Source organism: Pseudorasbora parva, chromosome 2, assembly GCF_024679245.1.
Source record: "Pseudorasbora parva isolate DD20220531a chromosome 2, ASM2467924v1, whole genome shotgun sequence".
Classification (NCBI taxonomy): Eukaryota; Metazoa; Chordata; class Actinopteri; order Cypriniformes; family Gobionidae; genus Pseudorasbora; species Pseudorasbora parva.
Window position 1 is genome coordinate 5,423,114 of NC_090173.1, and position 25,301 is coordinate 5,448,414.

General features: G+C 38.3%; 3 protein-coding genes across 3 annotated transcripts in view; 2 read left to right on the forward strand and 1 right to left on the reverse strand.

Annotated features, from left to right (window-relative positions):
• The window catches only part of LOC137048193 (GTPase IMAP family member 5-like), a 77,721-nt gene that overhangs the window by 10,741 nt on the left and 41,679 nt on the right, over positions 1 to 25,301 (forward strand). The gene's annotated exons all lie outside the window — the stretch shown is intronic.
• Positions 6,903 to 8,486, reverse strand: LOC137090781 (GTPase IMAP family member 7-like). The gene is made up of 2 exons (XM_067454736.1): positions 8,362 to 8,486; positions 6,903 to 8,260 (listed from the first exon to the last, which is right to left on the reverse strand). Coding segments are annotated over exons 1-2 (924 nt in total). The 5' UTR covers positions 8,363 to 8,486; the 3' UTR covers positions 6,903 to 7,337.
• LOC137090763 (GTPase IMAP family member 7-like) lies at positions 11,774 to 23,786 on the forward strand. The gene is made up of 4 exons (XM_067454716.1): positions 11,774 to 11,864; positions 15,019 to 15,101; positions 21,479 to 21,514; positions 21,614 to 23,786. The coding sequence occupies exons 2-4, from the start codon at positions 15,068 to 15,070 to the stop codon at positions 22,534 to 22,536; spliced, it is 993 nt and encodes a 330-aa protein (XP_067310817.1). The 5' UTR covers positions 11,774 to 11,864; positions 15,019 to 15,067; the 3' UTR covers positions 22,537 to 23,786.

Consider the following 25,301-nt stretch of genomic DNA (forward strand, 5'->3'; position numbering starts at 1 on the left):
ACGAAATAAAACACATCAGTATTACCCCTGCGCCACTTTATTGTGTTTTATTTAAACCTATATTTCCCATGGATGTGTCTATTGTGGTCATGATAACATGCACGCTTCACCTCTGTTGCAGATATTTAAGGAAATTAGAAGTTGTGCAAAATGCTGCATGTCAGGACGACTATGACAAGTGACCTGCAGCTTTACCAAAAAATAAAAAATTAATAAATAACAGACTGGTTTGACTCAAAGGAAGCACAGAAATGAGCCATTTGGAGCCAGTTGCTATCATTTTCCTATCAATACTTAAAAGGTCATGATTCGGATCGCCAATGTCACGTGATTTTAGCAGTTTGGCGGTTTGACATACGATCCGAATCGATTCACTGATTCATAACAGTTCAAAGCTTTGTTTTGAAATCGGCCCATCACTATACAAGTTGTTTTGTTTTTCTGCACAAAAACTAAATTCCCGTCGCTTTATAAAACTATTGTAGATTAGCTGTAGTGAGATGGGCTTTGTAACGACGTCTTTAGTGCCTTTATGGGTCTTGAGAGAGGAAATGACATTGGTGTCAATGAAGGCCTTTCTGAGCCATCGGATTTCAACACTAATATCTTCATCTGTGTGTGAAGATGAACCAAGGTCTGACGGCTGGCCAACCACAGGAGGAATTAATCACACAATTTACATTTTTGGGAGAACTAAAACCCTTTAAATACTGGCTTAAGTACTTAATTTGTGTTCCAAAGATGAACAAAGGTCATTAATTCTTCTTCTTCTTCACAAACTTAGTTTTTGAGTGAACTAAACTTTTAAGAAATAGTTCCCCCTAAAATAATGATATAATTTACTTATCTCAAACTTGTGACTTTTTTTTTCTTTAAAGGCAACAGTAACACAATACAATAATATATCATTTGGCAACATTAATGAATGCATTAACTAACATGAACTAACAAAAAGATATACATTTGTTACAGTGTTTAATATAGTTCATTGATTATGTTTGTTCAGTCCAATAACTAATGTTAACATATACACCCTTTTGATTTGAACAAAAATAATGCAAATGTTGAAAATGATAAAGATTAATACATGCTGTAGAAGTATTGTTCATTCTTAGTTCATGTTAACTAAAATTGTTAATGGAATACGTCAACTTTTGGGGACTTTCTTATTTACCGTATCCCCCTGAGTAAGATAAGTCCATACATACCATTCTCATCTCAGTGCGTGCCATAACTCCTTCTGACGCACCACCGCTAGCCTAGCTTAGCACAAAGACCGGAGGTAAACGGCTCCGTCTAGCCTACTGCTCAAAAAGTGACAAATAACGCCAACATTTCCTCTTTACATGTTGTGATGTGTATAGTTACATTGTGTCCTAAGACCGACGGAACATTAAAAGTTATGATTTCCTAGGCCGATATGGCTAGGAACTATACTCTCATTCCTGTGTAATAATCCAAAAATGTTGCTGCTGTGCCATGGGTGCAGAGGGCAATGATATTACGCAGTGCCTAAAAAATAGGTTAACTTCTGTCAACATAACCAGCGTGACAACCTGCATGTACAGAGCGTGCTGGGGACTATTTTCAGGCGCTGTGTAATATCATTAACAGTTAAATTACAGTTGTCTACTGTAGCTGAAAAAACGGTTTTAAGCTTTTAATTTCAAAAACAGCAGTGCTCCGTATTTTTACAGTATGATGCTGGCAACCACAGCTGCCAGTAGATTACCGTTTTTTTACAGGGACATTTTTTCCAGTGAGGACACTCAAATTTTAACTAAAGGAATGCTGTGATCCACTGTATCAAAAGCCTTAGAAAGGTCAATAAACAATCCTGCGCATGAGTTTTTGCAATCAATGGCAGACACAATGTCATCAATTACTTTAGTGGCTGCCGTGACGGTGCTATGCCCCTTCCTGATAAGCCTGACTGAAAAGGGGTGAGGATACAATTACAGGTTAAAAACTCTTTTAATTGTTCACTTACTAATTCCTCAAATATCTTAGCCAGTACTGATCATTTAGATATAGGGCGATAATTGTCCAATAATGTGGGGTCCCTACTTTAAAAAAGAGATATCACATGTGCTGCTTTCCAGGATTCAGGAATAACATTTTGTTCCAAAAACAAATAAAATATCTGAGTGAGTGGTTTGGCAATATTATCAATCAATCAATCAATCAACTTTATTTATATAGCGCTTTTACAATCACGATTGTGTCAAAGCAGCTTCACAGTGTCAAACAGTATAATATTGCGACAAAATTAGATTTGGCTGTACAGTCGTACTGGAGAAAACAGTGATGTTATCAGCTTAGTTTAATTTATCATATAGCAACAATGTTGGCAGATCAGTATTTAAGTTTATTGAATTAAATAAGACCTAATTCATACATTTTAATTGTATAATAAGTTGAATAACTTTAATCATATTTTTAGTGTCCCCAACTGAGCAAGCCAAGCCAAAGGCGACAGTGGCAAGGAACCAAAACTCCATCAGGGCATGATGGAGAAAAATAAACCTTGGGAGAAACCAGACTCAGTCGGGGTGCCAGTTCTCCTCTGGCCTATTAACACACCGTGTAAGATTATTATTCTAGCAACCTTACAGGTCAGAAATCATAATAGATTGGAATATTCAAAATTTCAGGGTATCACGGCAGAGACAGATTTATTTAGGATGGGGCGTCGATTAAAGATCGGAATTATTGCGCCGAAGACGAGTTTTGAGCATGTCGTGCCAGTGAGGAAAATTCGGAGGAGACACCATTTGACACGGCTCAGCAGACACTCCAGGATGAGCTGGTCATGTCCAGGCAGGTCCACCATCCGATCCGGACAGGGCCCAGATCCGGGATAAACCTCGGGATAAACAGAGAGACTAACATTAGTGTAGATGCCACTCTTTTTATGATGTAACGAGTACATCAGGTGTTATGGGAAGTGTTCCCGGTTCCGGCTGACCTAGTTAATGCAGCCTAACAATCAGTCAATTGATCTGAATAATGAAAGTTAAAAATGTTCTATGTGTATGCCATAGTAAAGAGATGTGTTTTTAGTCTAGATTTAAACTGACAGAGTGTGTCTGCTTCCCGAACAATGCTAGGAAGACTATTCCACAGTTTAGGAGCTAAATAGGAAAAGGATCGACCGCCTGCAGTTGATTTAGATATTCTAGGTATTATCAACTGGCCAGAGTTTTGAGACCGCAATAGACGTGATGGGGTATAATGTGTTAAGAGCTCGCTTAAGTACCGGGGAGCTAAACTATTTAGTGCTTTGTAAGTAATAAGCAAGATTTTAAAATATATGCAATGTTTAATAGGGAGCCAGTGCAGTGTTGACAGAACTGGACTAATATGATCATACTTCCTGGTTCTAGTAAGAACTCGAGCTGCTGCATTTTGGACCAGCTGGAGTTTGTTTATTAAGCGAGCAGGGCAACCACCCAGTAGAGCATTACAATAATCTAGCCTTGAGCTCATGAACGCATGTACTAACTGTTCAGCATTTTGCATTGAAAGCATGTGCCGTAATTTAGATATATTTTTAAGATGATAGAATGCGGTTTTACAGATGCTAGAAACGTGGCTTTCAAATGAAAGATTGGTATCAAAGAGCACACCCAGGTTCCTCACTGATGACGAGGGCTTGACAGAGCAGTCATCGAGTGTTAGACAGTATTCTAGGTTACTACTTGTGGAGCTTTTCTGTCCAATAATTAAAAATTCAGTTTTATCTGAATTAAGTTGCAGGAAATTACTATTCATCCAATTTTTTATATCAGCTATGCATTCCGTTAATCTTTTGAATTGGTAGGTTTCGTCAGGGCGTGAGGAAATATAGAGCTGAGTATCGTCAGCATAACAATGAAAACTAACACCATGCTTCCTAATGATATCTCCCAGTGGTAGCATATACAGGGTGAAGAGCAATGGTCCTAACACTGAGCCTTGCGGTACCCCATACTGAACTTGTGATTGGTGTGACATCTCTTCATTTACTGCTACAAACGGTCAGATAAGTATGATTTAAACCATGCCAAAGCAGTTCCACTAATGCCAACATAATTTTCGATTCTATTCAGAAGAATATTGTGACCGATAGTATCGAATGCAGCGCTAAGATCGAGTAACACTAATAGAGAGATACAACCACGATCAGATGATAAGAGTAAATCATTTGTAACTCTAATTAGAGCAGTCTCAGTGCTATGATACGGTCTAAATCCTGACTGGAAATCCTCACATATACCATTTCTTTCTAAAAAGGAACATAATTGTGAAGACACTGCCTTTTCTAGTATTTTTGATAGAAACGGTAGATTCGAGATTGGCCTGTAATTGACTAATTCTTTAGGATCAAGTTGCGTTTTTTTAATAAGTGGTTTAATTATAGCCAACTTAAAAGTTTTCGGTACATATCCTAATGTCAAAGATGAATTAATGATATTAAGCAGAGGATCTATGACCTCTGGAAGTATCTCTTTTAATAGCCTAGTCAGTATAGGGTCAAGCATACATGTTGTTGATCTTGATGATTTTACAAGTTTAGCCAATTCTTCTCCTCCTATAGTAGTGAATGAGTGTAATTTTTCCTCAGTGACACTACAGCGCTCTGTCTGAAGTGATACTGTAATAGACGGCTGCATGGTAATATTTTTATTCCTAATATTATCAATCTTACTAGTAAAGAAGTTCATAAAGTCATTACTGCTGTGTTGTTTACAAATATCTGAAGCTGAAGCTTTATTTTTTGATAATTTAGCTACTGTATCGAATAAATACTTAGGGTTGTGTTTGTTTTCTTCTAAAAGAGTTGAGAAATAAGGAGATCTAGCAGTTTTTATGGCCTTTCTGTATGCAATCATGCTCTCTTTCCACAAATTGCGAAAAACCTCCAGTTTTGTTTTCTTCCAGCTGCGCTCCATTTTTCTGGCTGCTGTTTTAAGGGCCCGAGTGTGCTCGTTGTACCACGGCGTTGGATTATTTGCTTTAATCTTCTTTAAGCGCCGGGGAGCAACTATGTCTAAAGTGCTAGTAAAGAGAGAGTCAATAGTTTCTGTTGCAGCATCAAGTTCCTCTTGGCTATCTGTAATGCTGAGGAGATGGAACTGATGAGGAAGATTATGTACAAAGCAATCTTTAGTCGCAGCGGTTATCGTCCTGCCATATTTGAAGCGAGGGGATGGCTTTGCAGCCTTAGGTAAATTAAGTATACATGATATTAGGTAATGATCTGAGACGTCATCGCTCTGCTGCAGAATTTTAACAGTATCAACATTTTTTCCATGTGACATTATTAGATCTAAAGTATGATTAAGGCGATGAGTGGGTCCCGATACAATATTATCAGCTGTAAGCTTCAGCAGAGATGGATCAAGCCCATCCGATCCAGCTGACTTTCTACAGTTTACACATTTCAATTCTGACAGGACTATTTTCCTTGTAAATGGCTTAAAAGAGAAAGTGTTAACATTTCTAACATTCAGGACCTCTGTGTCTAAGGGTTGATCTGGCCTTGACTTGAAAAGATGCCCAGCAGAGGCAAAGTGCTGATTAAAGGAGTCCACTATCTCGTTTTTATCTGTGATTTGTCTAGAATCAACACTTATTTGCTTTGGTAAACTTGATGATGAGGAGTTAGATTTTAAAGATTTAATAGCTTTCCAAAATGTTGCTGGATTATGCAAATATCTGGTTGTCTCTTCTAGATAAAACTGTGCTTCAGCTTTACGTATCTGTCCTATACATTTGTTTCTTAGGCATCGGAAGCTGGACCAATCATTTGCTAAGCCAGATTTCCTTGCCCTTGCCCAGGCCAGGTCCCTCTCATGTAGCAGAGAGGATAATGCATCATTTTAATTTTAGTTTATTTCAGCCGTATATGTTTGAACCAGAAACTGATTCAGAAGAAACTGATTCTGAATTATGTAGGCTCGTCTGTACGTCGATGTATCAGAATAGTAATGCGTTTTAAGTATCGGTCACTACCACGATGGACACATAACAGGAATATTTCTGTAAAACTAAAAACTCAAGAGTTTTCACAACTTTCAAAAAGAAGGAAAAGAGATTGATAACCGCAGTCAGAAGAGATTTTACTGCTTACTACTTTATTCTAATTTGATGCAAAGGTACTATAATGACAAGTACAGTATTGTAAATACTTTAAAAAAAAGGAAAATATAAAAAAACTTTGCAGGATTTACAATGCAGATGACTGTTAAACACTTCATTAGTGTGAAAAGGGTCTATTGATATCTTTAGCCGATTAACTATTATCAAGCAGCTAATAAATGTGTTGATTAATGTTACACCATGTTCCCGTTTGCCATCTCAGACAGCTAGCATCTAGAAACCTGTTGACAGTTTTATGAAAAGCCCCACCCCAAGATGACTGGATTGATTACATGTTTGTGGTGGTAGCAAATGGACATCTCTGAAACTGTCTCAAGGCAGAACTTCTATATACTATACATTTAAAAAAGGAAAATATACAAAAACTTTGCAGGATTTACAATGCAGATGACTGTTAAACACATTACAGTGTGAAAAGGGTCTATTGATATCTTTAGCTGACTAACTATTATCAAGCAAATGGACATCTCTGATACTGTCTCAAGGCAGAACTTCTCAGTAATGGTGTACTAATGAATTTGAACATGGTTTGTGTTTAAAGTCCCAGTGAACCGGAAGTTGCAATTGATTTTGTTTCAGTGCTGTAACGTATTTTCAAGTGAAAGGGAATATTGAATAGAGGTCAGGGTTTTACTTCAGCACTCCTCTCCATCTCTCGCTAGTAGCAGACTAATGGTCGGCGGGAAGTGGTAAAGGATATTTAAACCCAAGCCGTCAAACTGACATCAATGGAAAGGGAACGCCATTCCAGGCCGGAATTTACTTTTCAGATTTTAATAAAAAATTACCACAGCGAACAATATTTTGTGTGCGTGTACTAAATTGCATGGATTAATTTTTACCCTAATGCTGCATTCACACCAAACGTTAATAGTGTCAAATTCATGTCTATTGTGTCTAGTTGAATGCTTGAACATTTTGAATCCGTTCGTGTGTCTACTGCGAATTGGACGAGCATATAAATCGAGTGTTTGAAGCGAAATACTTGAAATACCCACCACCTGTGGGTCCAATATTGCATCAACATAATCATTTAAAATATGCTGCAGAGCTGAAGTGGTTAAGCATGTTAAAAACACCAGACAGACATATAAAGAACATTAAAATACTTGATTTTCACCACAGGGCGACTGTAAGCAAAGCTGGGGTCTTGATGAAGGCAATTTAAGTGTTCATCAAAAGCAGAACAATGATTACAGATGGACACTTTGTAACTTGGCAAGGATCTCCATCAACTTTCTGTCATTAATACGGCTCTGTTCTGCCTCCAGTCTGGCCTCTCTCAGCTTTGCTTCATAAGATCGCTTGTACTCCATCATTTTAATCTTGTTCCTCCGATGCAGTCGTTCCAGCTCTTTGATCTTCCTCTCTTTCTCTTGCTCAGATACTGTTGGTTCCTTTAGTCTCTCCTCCAGAATTCTCTTCTCTTCAGCAAACCTTGACTCCAGTTCCCGCTCTCTCTCTTGTAGTTTCTTCTCATATTCTCGTCTCAGTTCCTCTTCTTTTGTCTTCAGCATGAGATCCACTTCCTGGTAAGAGTCGCTGGTGTAAAATCCTCCTCCATTAGCGGCAACCATGTCATCCACTTTCTCTAAGAAGTCCACAACCTGATTACGATCCTCCATCTTTTTATTGTTGAAGACGTGATATCTCCCCCCACAGCGCCTCAGGATTTCTTTCAGGTTTTCACTGGCTCCATCAACATAGTCTTCAATAGAGCTGGTCAGTTCATCACCGTGAGTGAAGAGGACGATTGTGTGTTTATCTGCCGTTTCTCCAAATATAGCTCTGATCTTGTCCACGGAGAGTCTTTCCTCTTTTGTGAATGGGCCGAGCTGAATGACCAGGATGATGGCGTGAGGTCCAGGTGCCGTCATGTTCACACATTTACTGATCTCCTGTTTCAGATGTTCATCTGAAACATCTGTGTCAAACAGACCAGGAGTATCTACTAGGGTGATTTGTCTTCCAGCCACTTCTCCAGTCTCTTTCCAGCACTCTTTAGTCACAGATGAAGAACTTTTTGCAGCTCTGAAGGCATTTCTGTCCAATATGGTGTTTCCAGAGGAACTTTTTCCTGCGCCTGTCCTTCCCACCACCACCATTCTTAAGGACACTGAAAAAGAGAACATTGGCTGATCTGACAAAGTAAATTAAGTCAAAAGACATAAAGCAAACAAATGCTTATATTACAACACAAGATATAGGTATACTCACTATTTGGACAATCTATATCAAAGCTTCCCCTTCTACCTACAAAAAAATGAAAAGACAGTCATTTGATTATAGATATACCCTATCAAAAAGGTACAAGTGGCCATCACTGGGGTGGGACCCTTAAGAGTACATTTTTGTCAGGGGTAGGTGTAAGGCCGCCCAAATCGTCCCAATGGAGGCTAACGATGGCGGAATTTGCATTGATCAGGTCCTATAGACTTGATTAGAAGAGAGGCCAAATGGCTGAAAGCCACACCCACCATACACCAAGGAAACATATCTTTAAACTCTTAAAACGTTTAGGATGTTCTAGTTTACTTCTGTGGAGTAGAGATATTTGTACCAGTTGCACTGAGACATTTCAAATTATATCAAACACATATAATACTGTATCGTGAGGATTGACATTGTAACAAAGAGATTTCTGCTGCATTTCAGGTGATCTCAATGTGAGGGGCAGCAGGAGTTTGGGGGAAGTTTCATGTAAAAGGAAAGGCATGTAAATTAGAATCATTCATAGATGGTTCACTCAGTGTGATGTCGTCTCGGACAGAGACTCTAACTGTATGAATGAGTTCAGATGCTAATCTCCTTTGTTTTCTCAGAGCGATTAGACATTTCAGCATCAGCTAGTTTTTCCAGCCTTACAGTAGGCAAGTTCAGTCCTAGAGAGCTGATGTCCTCCAGAGTTTAGCTCCAATCCTACTAAGCCAAGATAGAGGTCAAGATGTCACTCTTTCCCCTTCTCCCCCCTTGACTAACATATCTCCATCCCTCTTCCTGATAACACCTTCCCCAGTTTTCCATCAGCATTCCACAGAGGAATACTTCACAGTTCTCTCAAGGAAATGCAGCCCTGCATTTTTTATTTAATTATTATTATTTTTTTCTTTTTTTTTTTTGGTTCTTAAACAACCAGATTTATTGTTATCAGTCTGAAGATGAAGAAAGGTCTTACGGGTGTCAAAATACATACAGTCCCTGACAAAAGTCTTGTCGCTTGTGTACAAATTGACCTAAAGTGCCGCTGAAATATATTTCTAATCAAGATTTTTTTTTACAACAAATGGCTCATTTTAATCCCACCAGCTTTTGTGATAATGTTTCAGTGAAAAACTAAACTTTCAAAAAGTATTCTAATATTCACAGCTTGGTAAAGCCCATTGAGTCAATTTTTGCAAAGACATAAGTGTTGTCACCTTGTCATATGAGCTTCCCCTGTGACTAATATTGGATCAATTAGGTCTCAAGTGTGTATAAAAAGAACCCCAGTACACTAGACCTTCACATCAACTGCAACTAGACCTCTGCAAACATGCCTAAGATTCACCCTGAGACTAAAGTTTTGATTATCATGAGGCTGAAGACCAGATCCACTGCTGATGTGGCAGACACCTTCAATGTGTCTCAGCGTCAAGTACAGAGGATAAAAAAAAAGATTTGAAGAGACTGGAGACGTTTTTGACAAGCCCAGGTCAGGCAGACCCCGCAAGACAACTGCTCAAGAGGACTGTTTGTTGGCTCGAAAATCCAAGGCCAGCCCATTTTCCACTGCAGCAGAGCTCCACGAGACCTGGTCACCTGAAGTCCCTGTGTCAACCAGAACAGTTTGTCGGATTCTGTCTCGAAATGGCCTCCATGGTCGAATCAGTGCCTAGAAGCCAGCACTAAACAAAAGACAATTGAAAAACCTTGTGGCATTTGCCAAGGCCCACAGCCTGCTAAAATGATGGACGCTGGAAAATTGGCAGAAGGTGGATTTTTCAGATGAATCCTCTGTTGAATTACACCACAGTCGCCGCAAATATTGCAGGAGACCTACTGGAGCCAGAATGGATCCGAGATTCACCCAGAAAACAGTGAAGTTTGGTGGCGGAAAAATCATGGTCTGGGGTTACATCCAGTATGGGGGTGTGCGAGAGATCTGCAGGGTGGAAGGCAACATCAATAGTCTAAAATACCAAGAAATCTTAGCTACCTCTTATATTCCCAACCATAAAAGAGGCCAAATTCTGCAGCAGGACGGTGCTCCATCGCATACTTCCATCTCCACATCAAAGTTCCTCAAGGCGAAGAAGATCAAGATGCTCCAGGATTGGCCAGCCCAGTCACCAGACATGAACATCATTGAGCATATGTGGGGTAGGATGAAAGAGGACGCATGGAAGACGAAACCAAAGAATATTGATGAACTCTGGGAGGCATGCAAGACTGCTTTCTTAGCTATTCCTGATGACTTCAATAAATGGTATGAATCCTTGCCAAACCGCATGGATGCAGTCCTTCAAGCTCATGGAAGTCATACAAGATATTAAATTTGGATCTCACAGCACCACAACTTAATTTGCTGACATATTTTTGTATTTGCAGTAAATTTGTTCAATTTCTGTATAGGCGACAAAACTTTTGTCTTGCCAAAATTTGACCTTTCCGTCTTGATTAAATGATAAATATTTTTTCTATGAAAATTATTTATTTCAGTGCATTAAACATCATTTGGGAGGGTTTTAGCTTTTCATATGAGCTATTTCTAACACCAATGAATTAATTAAAAGTCAGGTTAATATCAGGTATTTCTAGAAAATAGATAAGCGACAAGACTTTTGTCAGGGACTGTACTTGATTTTTTTTCAAACATAAAGAGAGAAAACTCACCTTGCAACTTTAAGTGTCCGTCTGAGGTGTTGTTCTTCCTCTTAAAAGAAAAAGGAACCTCCACTCCCCAAAGGTCTCCAAACAACTGCCCGTTTAAAAAAAGGAATGTGGTGTGTCACACCATATGATATCCATTTTTGGGACAAAATGTTTTAGTTAAGGGTGGCTTCAAAATATTTTGCCTAAACTTTTAATCAATCAAACTCACAAGTAGACACTTGGGTTATCAATATATGATTGAATAAACATATTTTCTTGTTTTTATTCAAAATCTAAATTTGTGAAATCTGCTTGGGACAGTCACGCCATATGAGCTTTTTCTGGTTTGGCTGAAAATTGTGAAAAAATGAAAGATTAATCTTATAAATGCTCTGTATGTCCATATATAACAGCACTTTCTGAACAATATCACAAAAGTTTTTTACATATTTTTTTTTTAATATAATTTACGTAACTTTGACACATTGGACCAAAAAAAAGGCCCTGTCATGTCAACCACCCATACACAACGAGCGCCAGAACGTACTAAATTAATACATTATGAAAGGGTCGAATAAAGTCTGTTACATTTATATTACTCCTGGCCCTTCGTGCATTTTGTTTAGCATTTTTCGTTCTTTTTGCTGGTGTTGTTGTTGTTCTTTTTAGGATTTATGTTGTCAAAATGTTGTTTACATTCCTATATTTATAAATCCAATAAAAAAAAAATCAATCGATAGATAGATAAAAAAAACATTCTGTCACGTGACTTCCTGTTCTCCTTCCGGCGATGTTCGCGTTTAAGGAAGTCGTCGCCATTTGACAACTACACATAATGTTGTCTTCAAGCGCCACAAAATAGACAAAAGGTAACTTTCTATCTTTATTTTAAGATTTCTTTTGGTCATAATTATTATACCTACAATAATGTGTGCTTATCTGCTCAGTGTGTTTCTGAACACAGAACCACTGTTTTGCTTTCGGTTTGCACCGCGCGTTGTGTAACGGGTTTACATCTGAAACCGGGCGTGTAGGATAATTCATACTGAAGTTTATTAAGTATATCACAGATCATTCACAGTAGGGATGGGAAAAATAAGCCTCATAAAGCTTTTCTCTGATTGTTTGGTTTAAAGAGTCGAAGCACGAGGGGTTTCTCTCTCTCTCTCTCTCTCTCTCTCTCTCTCTCTCTCTCTCTCTCTCTCTCTCTCTCTCTCTCTCTCTATATCTATATCTATATCTATATCTATATATATATATATATATATATATATATATATATATATATATATATATATATATATATCCTCCTTTCTTCTTCCAGTTTACCGGCCCCTTGCTTGTATGTATTTCGGGAAAAATGTATATTTACATGATGCAAGTCCAATCCTATGAATTGTGGTGCAAACTTGTGCCGCGTTATACCAACTAACATCATTATACGAGTGTTTAATGACACAACACATTCACTTATTCACACACATATTTGACAATCAGAATTTATCATACAATTCATGATATAGTAAACACGTTTGTAAATAGTTTAATTAAAAAGTGGAAAACCAAATAAACAAAAACAGACAGTTAACTGGTTTTAGACTATCCATGTGAACAATATATTAAAACTGAGGTAGATTTATTTATTACTAATAAAAGCAATATTAATAGAGAAGATTATTAGTATAAATAGAATATATAAAATAAATATCCATAGTAAAATCTAGAACTGAAATATAACATTTGGCTCTGCAGTCAAAGTGTTTTAAGGATAATGTTTGTCACTAAACAAAAATATAATTTTAAAAAATCTTTCTGGTCAGTTTGTCAAACTTTAGAAAAAAATGACATTGGCAATATAAATAAAAGAAATAAATAAAAGAAAAATCTTAACTGTGGTCAGCATTTTTTTTACTCTACACTATATGTTTTAATATTGATTTTTTTAATAACCATTAGTGTTGTCACGATACCAAAATTTTGACTTCGATATGATACTAGACTAAAATACCTCGATACCGATACTAAATCGATACCACGGTCAACTAAACCCCCCAGTTCTTTTTGCTCTAAATGATGTGCGGAAAATACTGGAGGTTTGCCACAGAGTTGTCCCACCACCTATAACGCAACCGAATGCTTCAGGCGCCTCCAAGCTCCCAAAACGAGCATCTTTTATTTGACTTTTTAAACCGGAAATGACGTGATTTTACCGTACATTTTTACAGCAGGTCTATTCAAGTATTCGTATTACCCAAGGTCATTTTTCCGGACCTTTTTACAGAAGGCAAAATGTAATCATGACGGACAATGACTCTGTGGCAACTCTTACCATGGGTACACAAATATGAGTAAAGGGGATGGGATTAGTGCTTTACTCATATTTGTGTACCCATGATTGCATAACTTTCTTCATTGTATGGCTACATCCCACTTATTCACTTAAGTAAATAACTGGACACTAAATACTGGGTTAAATTGGGGTCATTTTAATAGCTTATTTTCAAGGTTTTCAAAATTATCGTCCGTATCGCAGGAAGCATCTGATCTCTGAAACCTCTGATATCACTGACTATACTTACACTCCCCTAAAGGTTTATTAGGAGCACACACTAATACTGTGTTTGACCCTTTCGCCTTCAGAACTGCCTTAATTCTGCGTGGCATTGATCAACAAGCTGCTGAAAGCATTCTTTAGAAATGTTGGCCCATATTGATAGGAGAGCATCTTGCAGTTGATGGAGATTTGTGGGATGCACATCCAGGGCACGAAGCTCCCGTTCCACCACATCCCGAAGATGCTCTATTGGGTTGAGATCTGGTGACTGTGGCGGCCATTTTAGTAGGGATGCACCGATACCATTTTTTCAGAACCGATCCGATATTAAACATTTTGAGTTTCGGTTGATACCGATACTAAACCGATCCGATACCAATGCAGTTTTGTTTAAAAATTCTATGTAGAATTTCTGACCTTCGTTTGTTGAATTGAAAATCACTTTTTTGTGAGTTAAACGCAGTCAACTAAATACAGACTTCATTATAAAGAAAAAGAACAAATAAAAATATATATAAAATCACAGTCTATGACAAAAAAAGCCTACTACTATAGATGGTGAATAAATTAGATTAGTGAATAATTCAGCAGCAAAGGTTACAAAATCACGAGTGCACAATAATTATCAAATCTAAACATTTAGTGGGGGAAAAATGAAGGAAACCACAAAAGTGAATAAGTGTAGCTGTAAATCCGGTAATAATGTTACACAAAATATATCAATGAAAAACAAGTAATATTTATAGAAATAGGGACTATATACTAAGAAATTACATTTATTTTAAATGTATGATGCATATTTTTAATGAGGCAGCAACATATTATAGATAGTGTAGAAAGAGAAAGGCTATTTATAATCTTTCATAGCACAAAAGTATAATAATATAGAGCGGCTCAAAGCGCGTATGTGCATCCCGTGCGCAGGATAATGAGCTTGAAGCAACACGGAGTCCCATGCTCACAGTCATAGACGCTCACAGCGCGCCGCGCCCTGTCCGCATCGAGAAGTTCTAAACAAGATATAGACGCATAGTGTATCTATGCAGTATTCTTATAAGCCGTTTATTTTAACAGTTTAACATTTCAGTTACTGTGTGTGAAGTGTTGTGAACTGTCCAGTGTTGTGATCTAACCGACACTCGGTAGAAAGTAACACGGTTTACAGCAATAAACGCCAGCAGATAGCCATTTTATGAGAAACCATAGAGCATTATCTACAGATCAAGCATAACAGAAACAATAAATAATTTTAGAGAGTTTCATCGTGTTGACTGTCGTAACCGAACGCGACACACAGGTTTGAAACAAGCAGATGATCACAGGATTTAAATGTATTTGTTCTACTGTTTCCCTTTAACACAATGACCTGTGGACACTTGAAATAAGGACAACACTGATTACAATAAATACAGACAAAATATAACAAGTTAATTGTTATTTATTATATTTGCCATGTTTCCCTGTTGCAGTGATTGCGTTGGAGAATTCACCATCACTGGTCTGCTGTAATTCTTCGTCATGTCGTCCTCAAGCACCACAACAGAGCGGCAAGGTAACTGAATGCCTTATACATCATCTGATATTAACTGAATATTTGTGTCTTTACTTTTGATTTACATGCGCATTGTAAAGTGCTGGTCACCTGATCCTTTATTGGGCTTTCGCCATTGTTTACTACATTTTTATATTATCATGAATGCTAATTAAATAAATAAAGTCATTTATATAAAATGTTTTACTGCTGGAGTAAAGTCGAATTAGTCTATAGTAGGGGTTGCACTGACTAGTCGACCTTAATGCTCTGCTATGACAGCTGGCCTATAAAGGGCGCAACAGGATAAGCAATTTCCTGACACGCAGGCTCTGTGTTCAACAGTTAAAAATGACAAATAAATGCATACTCCGAGAGCTCTCCACAAGATGTTTGATTATACCATCTGGATGCTTAAAACTGATCGGGAGAATGCACGCTTATTGTACACGTAACTTAATCATCGCGCTAAACTAATGCGTGCTGCATTGCACACACACACAGCCGATCGCACATCACACGGAGATCGCGCATGCCTCACACAAAATCAGTCAATCAACTTTATTTATATCACGCTTTTACTAGGGATGGGACGATACACTTAAACTCACGATACGATGCACCTCGATATGCCAGGGTTACGATACGATACGTCACGATACGATATCAAATTATTATTTTTTCTTTCCAAATCTGTGATATTTTTTTTTACCACCTAAGTAATGTACTTAAATGAAAGGTAGGATTTTTCTCTTTTTTTGCAATTTGGTTCTATGTTGTTTTAAAAAAAAGGAGAATTTTTAGAAGTCTGCGACCACATCTTAAACAGGGGTGCCAATAATTGTGGAGGGCACTGTAGGGATGTCAATCGATTAAAATATTGAATCGCGATTAACTGCATGATTGTCATGAGTTAACTCGCGATTAATCGCAATTTAATCGCACCTTTTTAGCAATTGTAAATGTCTCTTAAATTAAGTTTAAATTAAGTTTTTAATACTCTAATCAACATAGGTATGGACAAATATGCATTCTTTATGCAAATGTACATTTATTATTAGTGAAACCATACTTATTCAATAATAATCAATACAGCATGAAGACTAGACATATCAAAGGTCATAGATATGTTTATCTAAGAAATTGTTCATGTCTCTTAAGCCTAAACTTAAAAATAATGAGTAAGTAGTGATTTCTCTCATTTTAACAATATAAAGGGAATTTTTACACTGGCAGTTTAATTCAGAACAGGGCAAAGTTCGTATGAAAAATTGTTAAAGTGTACCAGTGAGCGAACCAGAACCACACCATACCTGGAGGAGGTCCATATTACACGAGTAGGAATATAGTGCGGCCCCTTTAAGAGATCCACATTCCCTACTGAACTGCCTTTGCGCGTGCGCGTCGAACTGGGCCGTGATTCACGTGGACAGTGTGAAGAACACGGACGACTCGGGAGCGCGCTTGTTCAGGAAAGTAACCTGTGCATTCGTTTTAGCCGATTGTAATGTATTTAGCTCAATAAAACACGTGTCCAGTAAGCGGGGTGATGGTGTTAATGATTTACCTCAGACATGAGCGAGAGTGAGCTGCAGTGCATCGCGCTCAGACTACAGAGAATGTGCTCAGTGAAAAAACGCCCTTTTCTTTCTGGAGTCTAATAAAAGTTAAACAGAAAATATGGTAGTTTATGTAGGCAATAACTGCATTTTTGGTTTAGAATATTAATGCTAATGTCAACCATTTTCTTTCTCTATTAATGTTTGCTGCTACATCCTTTGTCTGACTGCTCTCACTTTTTCCAACTACGGGCTCAGATCAAACTCAGATCAGACAGAAAATGCGCGCTGCGTTTTGTTATGTCTAACCCACACACACACACACACACATATATACAATACACTAAATTATTTATATACTACGCAAATCATGCAGCAGTGCAATCTATCTTTATTTCGCGATCCATTTTTTTCGACCTCGATGCGTTTCGTCACGTTTTGTATCGCGATATTTCGTCAAACGATATTTCGTCCCATCCCTAGCTTTTACAATGCCGATTGTTTCAAAGCAGCTTCAGTGTTAAACAGGACAATATTGCAGCAGAATTAGATCTGGCTGGTTTGTTTTGGCTAGTTTATAGATTTAAATATGACCTAATTAATTAATGTTATTTGTATATTTAGTTGAATAACTCTGATCATAATGTTAGTGTCCCCAACTGAGCAAGCCAAGCCAAAGGCGACCAAAGGAACCGAAACAGGGCATGATGGAGAAAAATAAACCTTAGAGAAACCAGACTGGCCTGTTATTGAACAGTGTATAATTATTACTCTGGCAACTTTACAGGTCAGAAATCATATTAGATCGGAATATTCAAAAATATCAGGGTATCATGGAAGAGACAGATTTATTTAGGATGGTGCGTCGATTACACAAGAGTATGAATACATGAAAGATCGGAGTTATTGCGCCGAAGACGGGTTTTGAGCATGACGTGCCAGTGAGGCAAATTCAGAGGAGACACCATTTGACACGGCTCAGCAGACACTCCAGGATGAGCTGGTCATGTCCAGGCAGGTCCACCATCCGATCCGGACACGGCCCAGATCCGGCCGACTGCAGTAAACCTCGGGAAAACCATTCAGTAGCGCAGAAATGTTTTGTCATCACTGTCCTGTGATTTATCAATAAAATAGCTTAGACACTGAAAGGTTCTAGCATATATTTCTTGATAACTAAACTCACAGCTTCCCTATTAGTAGAGAGACGCTGCCAGGTAGAATTAATTCACACACAATCACTCACTAATGCATTCATATACATGTAATCTTTATTATGCTACTTTATCAGTATCTTATTCAGAATGAGCAGAAATCTGTGAGAAATATAACGACCATAAGAAAAAAGAACTGATACAGAAGCTGTGATGTAGTATGGGCAATGCTGTGTCATATATGCTATAGCTGTGCACAAGAAGACCCGTGATCGCGTCTCAGTTCAAGGCTTATTTGTTTATTAATGACGTCATCGGCGACTAATTGACATTGACTCGACTTTCATCACATAAATGTCAACTTTAAAAAAAATGGAAGTTGTAGTAGGGGTGGAATGGTTCTCTGTAAAAAAAATAACTATACGGTTCTCCACACACGGTTCAGCACGCACTGAAATCATAATGTCTCATCTCATCTATTATATGGTTTCTTAAATATAATCTGCAAAACAGACAGACAGAGTTAGGCTAATGTATGTTTCTGTCAATGGATACACACTGGCTTCCAAATACATTACACCAGCGATGATCAGAAAGCGTGAACAAAACTGCTTAAACATGACCAGTCTTTACACAGGGTGGTGATTGTGAGACCTGAACAACACATGTTGTGTTTAAACTAAACTTATTTGAGCCAATTTAAACATTCAAGAGCAAGACACGAAGGAGAACTTGTGCATGCAAGAGAAGATTTGTGTGTGTGTGCTCGTGTGTGCGTGTGCTCGTTTGAGTGTGTGTGTGTGTGTGTGTGAGTGTGCACTCATCTAAAGCATGCACACGACGCATCGCAGATATTGAGTTTTCTTAAATAGTTTGTCCTTGAACTGACAAATTCACACAAAAATATGTCAACATGCCCGTCTTGGTGAGTAATTTGAACTATCCCACCCCTACCGAGAAGTATCCATTCATCCTTCCACATAGGTAACAATCTTAACAATCTTTGGCACACAGATAGAGGATAGTCCCAACTATCACTATAGCAAATGTTGAGTCTCTATAGCCCCGTTTCCACCAAAATTACCCGGAACAATTTGTACCAGGAACTTTTTTACAGGAACTTTTCTCCCCCCCCCCCCCCAGACCTGCAGCTGTCTGCGTTTCGACCACGAAAAAGTTCCGAGAAGATTAGGCAAATTAGTCCGGTGATGTAGGACTGCACGCGACTGCTCCTCCAAGCCAGTGACGGACAAGGGCTGTCACTTTTTATTCGATATTCGAATATGCATTCGAAGATGACGTGAAATATCCGTAATCGAACTATAAATAAACTATCCGGTTTTTAAAGTGCCATGTAGCGCAATTTTTTTTTTACTGTCGGTGCGTTTACATGGAGCACTGTAATCAGGTTAAAAGTCCAATCTGAAGGAAAATGCTCCATATAAACACCTGATCAATCGTAATAAAAATGCCCAAACTGAATGAAATTGTAATCGTTTTGAGATGGGTGGATAAATCTTTTCATGAATCGATCAAACGAAACATTTTACCATGACCTGACCGGATTACTTTTGAGTGTGCGTCCTTATGTGACAACAGCGCGCGCCCCACTGAAGAGCACACGTCGCGCTCATGCACCAAGCATGACAAGAGAGGAAAATACATTTTTCTGAGGGATAATCTTTTTATTTCATAAGAAGTTATGAAGATAATGTTGGCATAATGACACTGTCTCTACGCCTATGTAAGCAAACAATCAACTTCTTCAACTGCGCCTGACATTAGAATTAATTTTTTCTGAGATGATTATTACACTTTACAACAAATGAATAGCTTTTATAAAACCGTAAGTCCTGGTGGCCGTTGAGAGTTGCTATGGCATCCGTAAACACATTCCAGCTGCTGGAGATGACGACGTTGTAGATAATTGAAAATATTCGAATGCCTTGCTTGATATTTGATATCCGTTCGAATTAGATTTTTTTCAAAAATGACAGCCCTAGCGGACAGTAATCATTTTTGTGTGTACCGATTGAAAGATTTAGTGGATTTAGTTATTATAAGCTATTTATTTGTTTAAATAATCATCTCAGAAAAAAAAATAATTCTTCTGTCAGGCGCAATTAAAGTAAAAAACTGCCTGGGGCAATATACGCTGTGTCATTACTCCAACATTATCTTCATTATCTTATAACTTACGAAATAAAAAGTTAACCCCTCAGAAAAATTAACTTTCCTCTCTTGTCAACATGAGTGCGGCGTGTAAGACTTTTAAAAATGCCGAGTTGAACCTAAATGCTGCCTGAGCTCAACCAATCAGCATGTTAAGCGCCCAAGTCCCGCCCTCGAAAGTTCCTGAACTTTAAAAAAGAACTACCCCGCGAGCAGGGCCGTTTGGAGGGGGAAATATTTACCCGGAACTTCATTTATACCCTGGTTCCTGCGGTCTAAACACACGAAGTACCACCCAAAGTTCCTAGTTCCTGGGTAAAGTTCCTGTGGTGGAAACGGGGCTAATCTCAATCGCTCTAATGCCACCACCTGTCCAAAGTTGCACTTATGTTTATGTTAATAACTTTTGAAAGATATGGACTAGAAACACAATTTGATTCCTTGGCTCAAGCGGATTCGATTGCACCCTATCACGTCATTTTCCTTCATGAAAATTTCCCGCCATTTAGAATTTTCCAAAAAAAACTACTTTTTCGAAGTCCTCCTAGGCCATTGCTCTGATTTTCAAGAAAATTGAACCAGATCATCTTCAGACCATGCAGACAAAAAGTTATTAAAATCGTTTTTGATACACTACATTTTATGTAGCCGTTGCAAATATACACTTAAGGCTGTTTTTCTGCAATGCTTTATCGTATTCAGACCAAACTTGGTACGTCATCACAAGAATGACTTGACGTGACCTGCAGCGTTTCGGCACAGCGCCACCTACTGGTCCAGAGGTACAAAAATGGCTATTTTAGCTTATAACTTCTGATGGGTTTGTCTAAAAATCTTGGCTTAGTAGGATTGGAGCTAAACTCTGGAGGACATCAGCTCTCTAGGACTGAACTTGCCTACTGTAAGGCTGGAAAAACTAGCTGATGCTGAAATGTCTAATCGCTCTGAGAAAACAAAGGAGATTAGCATCTGAACTCATTCATACAGTTAGAGTCTCTGTCCGAGACGACATCACACTGAGTGAACCATCTATGAATGATTCTAATTTACATGCCTTTCCTTTTACATGAAACTTCCCCCAAACTCCTGCTGCCCCTCACATTGAGATCTCCTGAAATGCAGCAGAAATCTCTTTGTTACAATGTCAATCCTCACGATACAGTATTATATGTGTTTGATATAATTTGAAATGTCTCAGTGCAACTGGTACAAATATCTCTACTCCACAGAAGTAAACTAGAACATCCTAAACGTTTTAAGAGTTTAAAGATATGTTTCCTTGGTGTATGGTGGGTGTGGCTTTCAGCCATTTGGCCTCTCTTCTAATCAAGTCTATAGGACCTGATCAATGCAAATTCCGCCATCGTTAGCCTCCATTGGGACGATTTGGGCGGCCTTACACCTACCCCTGACAAAAATGTACTCTTAAGGGTCCCACCCCAGTGATGGCCACTTGTACCTTTTTGATAGGGTATATCTATAATCAAATGACTGTCTTTTCATTTTTTTGTAGGTAGAAGGGGAAGCTTTGATATAGATTGTCCAAATAGTGAGTATACCTATATCTTGTGTTGTAATATAAGCATTTGTTTGCTTTGTCTTTTGACTTAATTTACTTTGTCAGATCAGCCAATGTTCTCTTTTTCAGTGTCCTTAAGAATGGTGGTGGTGGGAAGGACAGGCGCAGGAAAAAGTTCCTCTGGAAACACCATATTGGACAGAAATGCCTTCAGAGCTGCAAAAAGTTCTTCATCTGTGACTAAAGAGTGCTGGAAAGAGACTGGAGAAGTGGCTGGAAGACAAATCACCCTAGTAGATACTCCTGGTCTGTTTGACACAGATGTTTCAGATGAACATCTGAAACAGGAGATCAGTAAATGTGTGAACATGACGGCACCTGGACCTCACGCCATCATCCTGGTCATTCAGCTCGGCCCATTCACAAAAGAGGAAAGACTCTCCGTGGACAAGATCAGAGCTATATTTGGAGAAACGGCAGATAAACACACAATCGTCCTCTTCACTCACGGTGATGAACTGACCAGCTCTATTGAAGACTATGTTGATGGAGCCAGTGAAAACCTGAAAGAAATCCTGAGGCGCTGTGGGGGGAGATATCACGTCTTCAACAATAAAAAGATGGAGGATCGTAATCAGGTTGTGGACTTCTTAGAGAAAGTGGATGACATGGTTGCCGCTAATGGAGGAGGATTTTACACCAGCGACTCTTACCAGGAAGTGGATCTCATGCTGAAGACAAAAGAAGAGGAACTGAGACGAGAATATGAGAAGAAACTACAAGAGAGAGAGCGGGAACTGGAGTCAAGGTTTGCTGAAGAGAAGAGAATTCTGGAGGAGAGACTAAAGGAACCAACAGTATCTGAGCAAGAGAAAGAGAGGAAGATCAAAGAGCTGGAACGACTGCATCGGAGGAACAAGATTAAAATGATGGAGTACAAGCGATCTTATGAAGCAAAGCTGAGAGAGGCCAGACTGGAGGCAGAACAGAGCCGTATTAATGACAGAAAGTTGATGGAGATCCTTGCCAAGTTACAAAGTGTCCATCTGTAATCATTGTTCTGCTTTTGATGAACACTTAAATTGCCTTCATCAAGACCCCAGCTTTGCTTACAGTCGCCCTGTGGTGAAAATCAAGTATTTTAATGTTCTTTATATGTCTGTCTGGTGTTTTTAACATGCTTAACCACTTCAGCTCTGCAGCATATTTTAAATGATTATGTTGATGCAATATTGGACCCACAGGTGGTGGGTATTTCAAGTATTTCGCTTCAAACACTCGATTTATATGCTCGTCCAATTCGCAGTAGACACGCGAACGGATTCAAAATGTTCAAGCATTCAACTAGACACAATAGACATGAATTTGACACCATTAACGTTTGGTGTGAATGCAGCATTAGGGTAAAAATTAATCCATGCAATTTAGTACACGCACACAAAATATTGTTCGCTGTGGTAATTTTTTATTAAAATCTGAAAAGTAACTTCCGGTCTGGAATGGCGTTCCCTTTCCATTGATGTCAGTTTGACGGCTTGGGTTTAAATATCCTTTACCACTTCCCTCCGACCATTAGTCTGCTACTAGCGAGAGATGGAGAGGAGTGCTGAAGTAAAACCCTGCCCTCTATTCAATATTCCCTTTCACTTGAAAATACGTTACAGCACTGAAACAAAATCAATTGCAACTTCCGGTTCACTGGGACTTTAAACACAAACCATGTTCAAATTCATTAGTACACCATTACTGAGAAGTTCTGCCTTGAGACAGTATCAGAGATGTCCATTTGCTTGATAATAGTTAGTCAGCTAAAGATATCAATAGACCCTTTTCACACTGTAATGTGTTTAACAGTCATCTGCATTGTAAATCCTGCAAAGTTTTTGTATATTTTCCTTTTTTAAATGTATAGTATATAGAAGTTCTGCCTTGAGACAGTTTCAGAGATGTCCATTTGCTACCACCACAAACATGTAATCAATCCAGTCATCTTGGGGTGGGGCTTTTCATAAAACTGTCAACAGGTTTCTAGATGCTAGCTGTCTGAGATGGCAAACGGGAACATGGTGTAACATTAATCAACACATTTATTAGCTGCTTGATAATAGTTAATCGGCTAAAGATATCAATAGACCCTTTTCACACTAATGAAGTGTTTAACAGTCATCTGCATTGTAAATCCTGCAAAGTTTTTTTATATTTTCCTTTTTTTTAAAGTATTTACAATACTGTACTTGTCATTATAGTACCTTTGCATCAAATTAGAATAAAGTAGTAAGCAGTAAAATCTCTTCTGACTGCGGTTATCAATCTCTTTTCCTTCTTTTTGAAAGTTGTGAAAACTCTTGAGTTTTTAGTTTTACAGAAATATTCCTGTTATGTGTCCATCGTGGTAGTGACCGATACTTAAAACGCATTACTATTCTGATACATCGACGTACAGACGAGCCTACATAATTCAGAATCAGTTTCTTCTGAATCAGTTTCTGGTTCAAACATATACGGCTGAAATAAACTAAAATTAAAATGATGCATTATCCTCTCTGCTACATGAGAGGGACCTGGCCTGGGCAAGGGCAAGGAAATCTGGCTTAGCAAATGATTGGTCCAGCTTCCGATGCCTAAGAAACAAATGTATAGGACAGATACGTAAAGCTGAAGCACAGTTTTATCTAGAAGAGACAACCAGATATTTGCATAATCCAGCAACATTTTGGAAAGCTATTAAATCTTTAAAATCTAACTCCTCATCATCAAGTTTACCAAAGCAAATAAGTGTTGATTCTAGACAAATCACAGATAAAAACGAGATAGTGGACTCCTTTAATCAGCACTTTGCCTCTGCTGGGCATCTTTTCAAGTCAAGGCCAGATCAACCCTTAGACACAGAGGTCCTGAATGTTAGAAATGTTAACACTTTCTCTTTTAAGCCATTTACAAGGAAAATAGTCCTGTCAGAATTGAAATGTGTAAACTGTAGAAAGTCAGCTGGATCGGATGGGCTTGATCCATCTCTGCTGAAGCTTACAGCTGATAATATTGTATCGGGACCCACTCATCGCCTTAATCATACTTTAGATCTAATAATGTCACATGGAAAAAATGTTGATACTGTTAAAATTCTGCAGCAGAGCGATGACGTCTCAGATCATTACCTAATATCATGTATACTTAATTTACCTAAGGCTGCAAAGCCATCCCCTCGCTTCAAATATGGCAGGACGATAACCGCTGCGACTAAAGATTGCTTTGTACATAATCTTCCTCATCAGTTCCATCTCCTCAGCATTACAGATAGCCAAGAGGAACTTGATGCTGCAACAGAAACTATTGACTCTCTCTTTACTAGCACTTTAGACATAGTTGCTCCCCGGCGCTTAAAGAAGATTAAAGCAAATAATCCAACGCCGTGGTACAACGAGCACACTCGGGCCCTTAAAACAGCAGCCAGAAAAATGGAGCGCAGCTGGAAGAAAACAAAACTGGAGGTTTTTCGCAATTTGTGGAAAGATAGCATGATTGCATACAGAAAGGCCATAAAAACTGCTAGATCTGCTTATTTCTCAACTCTTTTAGAAGAAAACAAACACAACCCTAAGTATTTATTCGATACAGTAGCTAAATTATCAAAAAATAAAGCTTCAGCTTCAGATATTTGTAAACAACACAGCAGTAATGACTTTATGAACTTCTTTACTAGTAAGATTGATAATATTAGGAATAAAAATATTACCATGCAGCCGTCTATTACAGTATCACTTCAGACAGAGCGCTGTAGTGTCACTGAGGAAAAATTACACTCATTCACTACTATAGG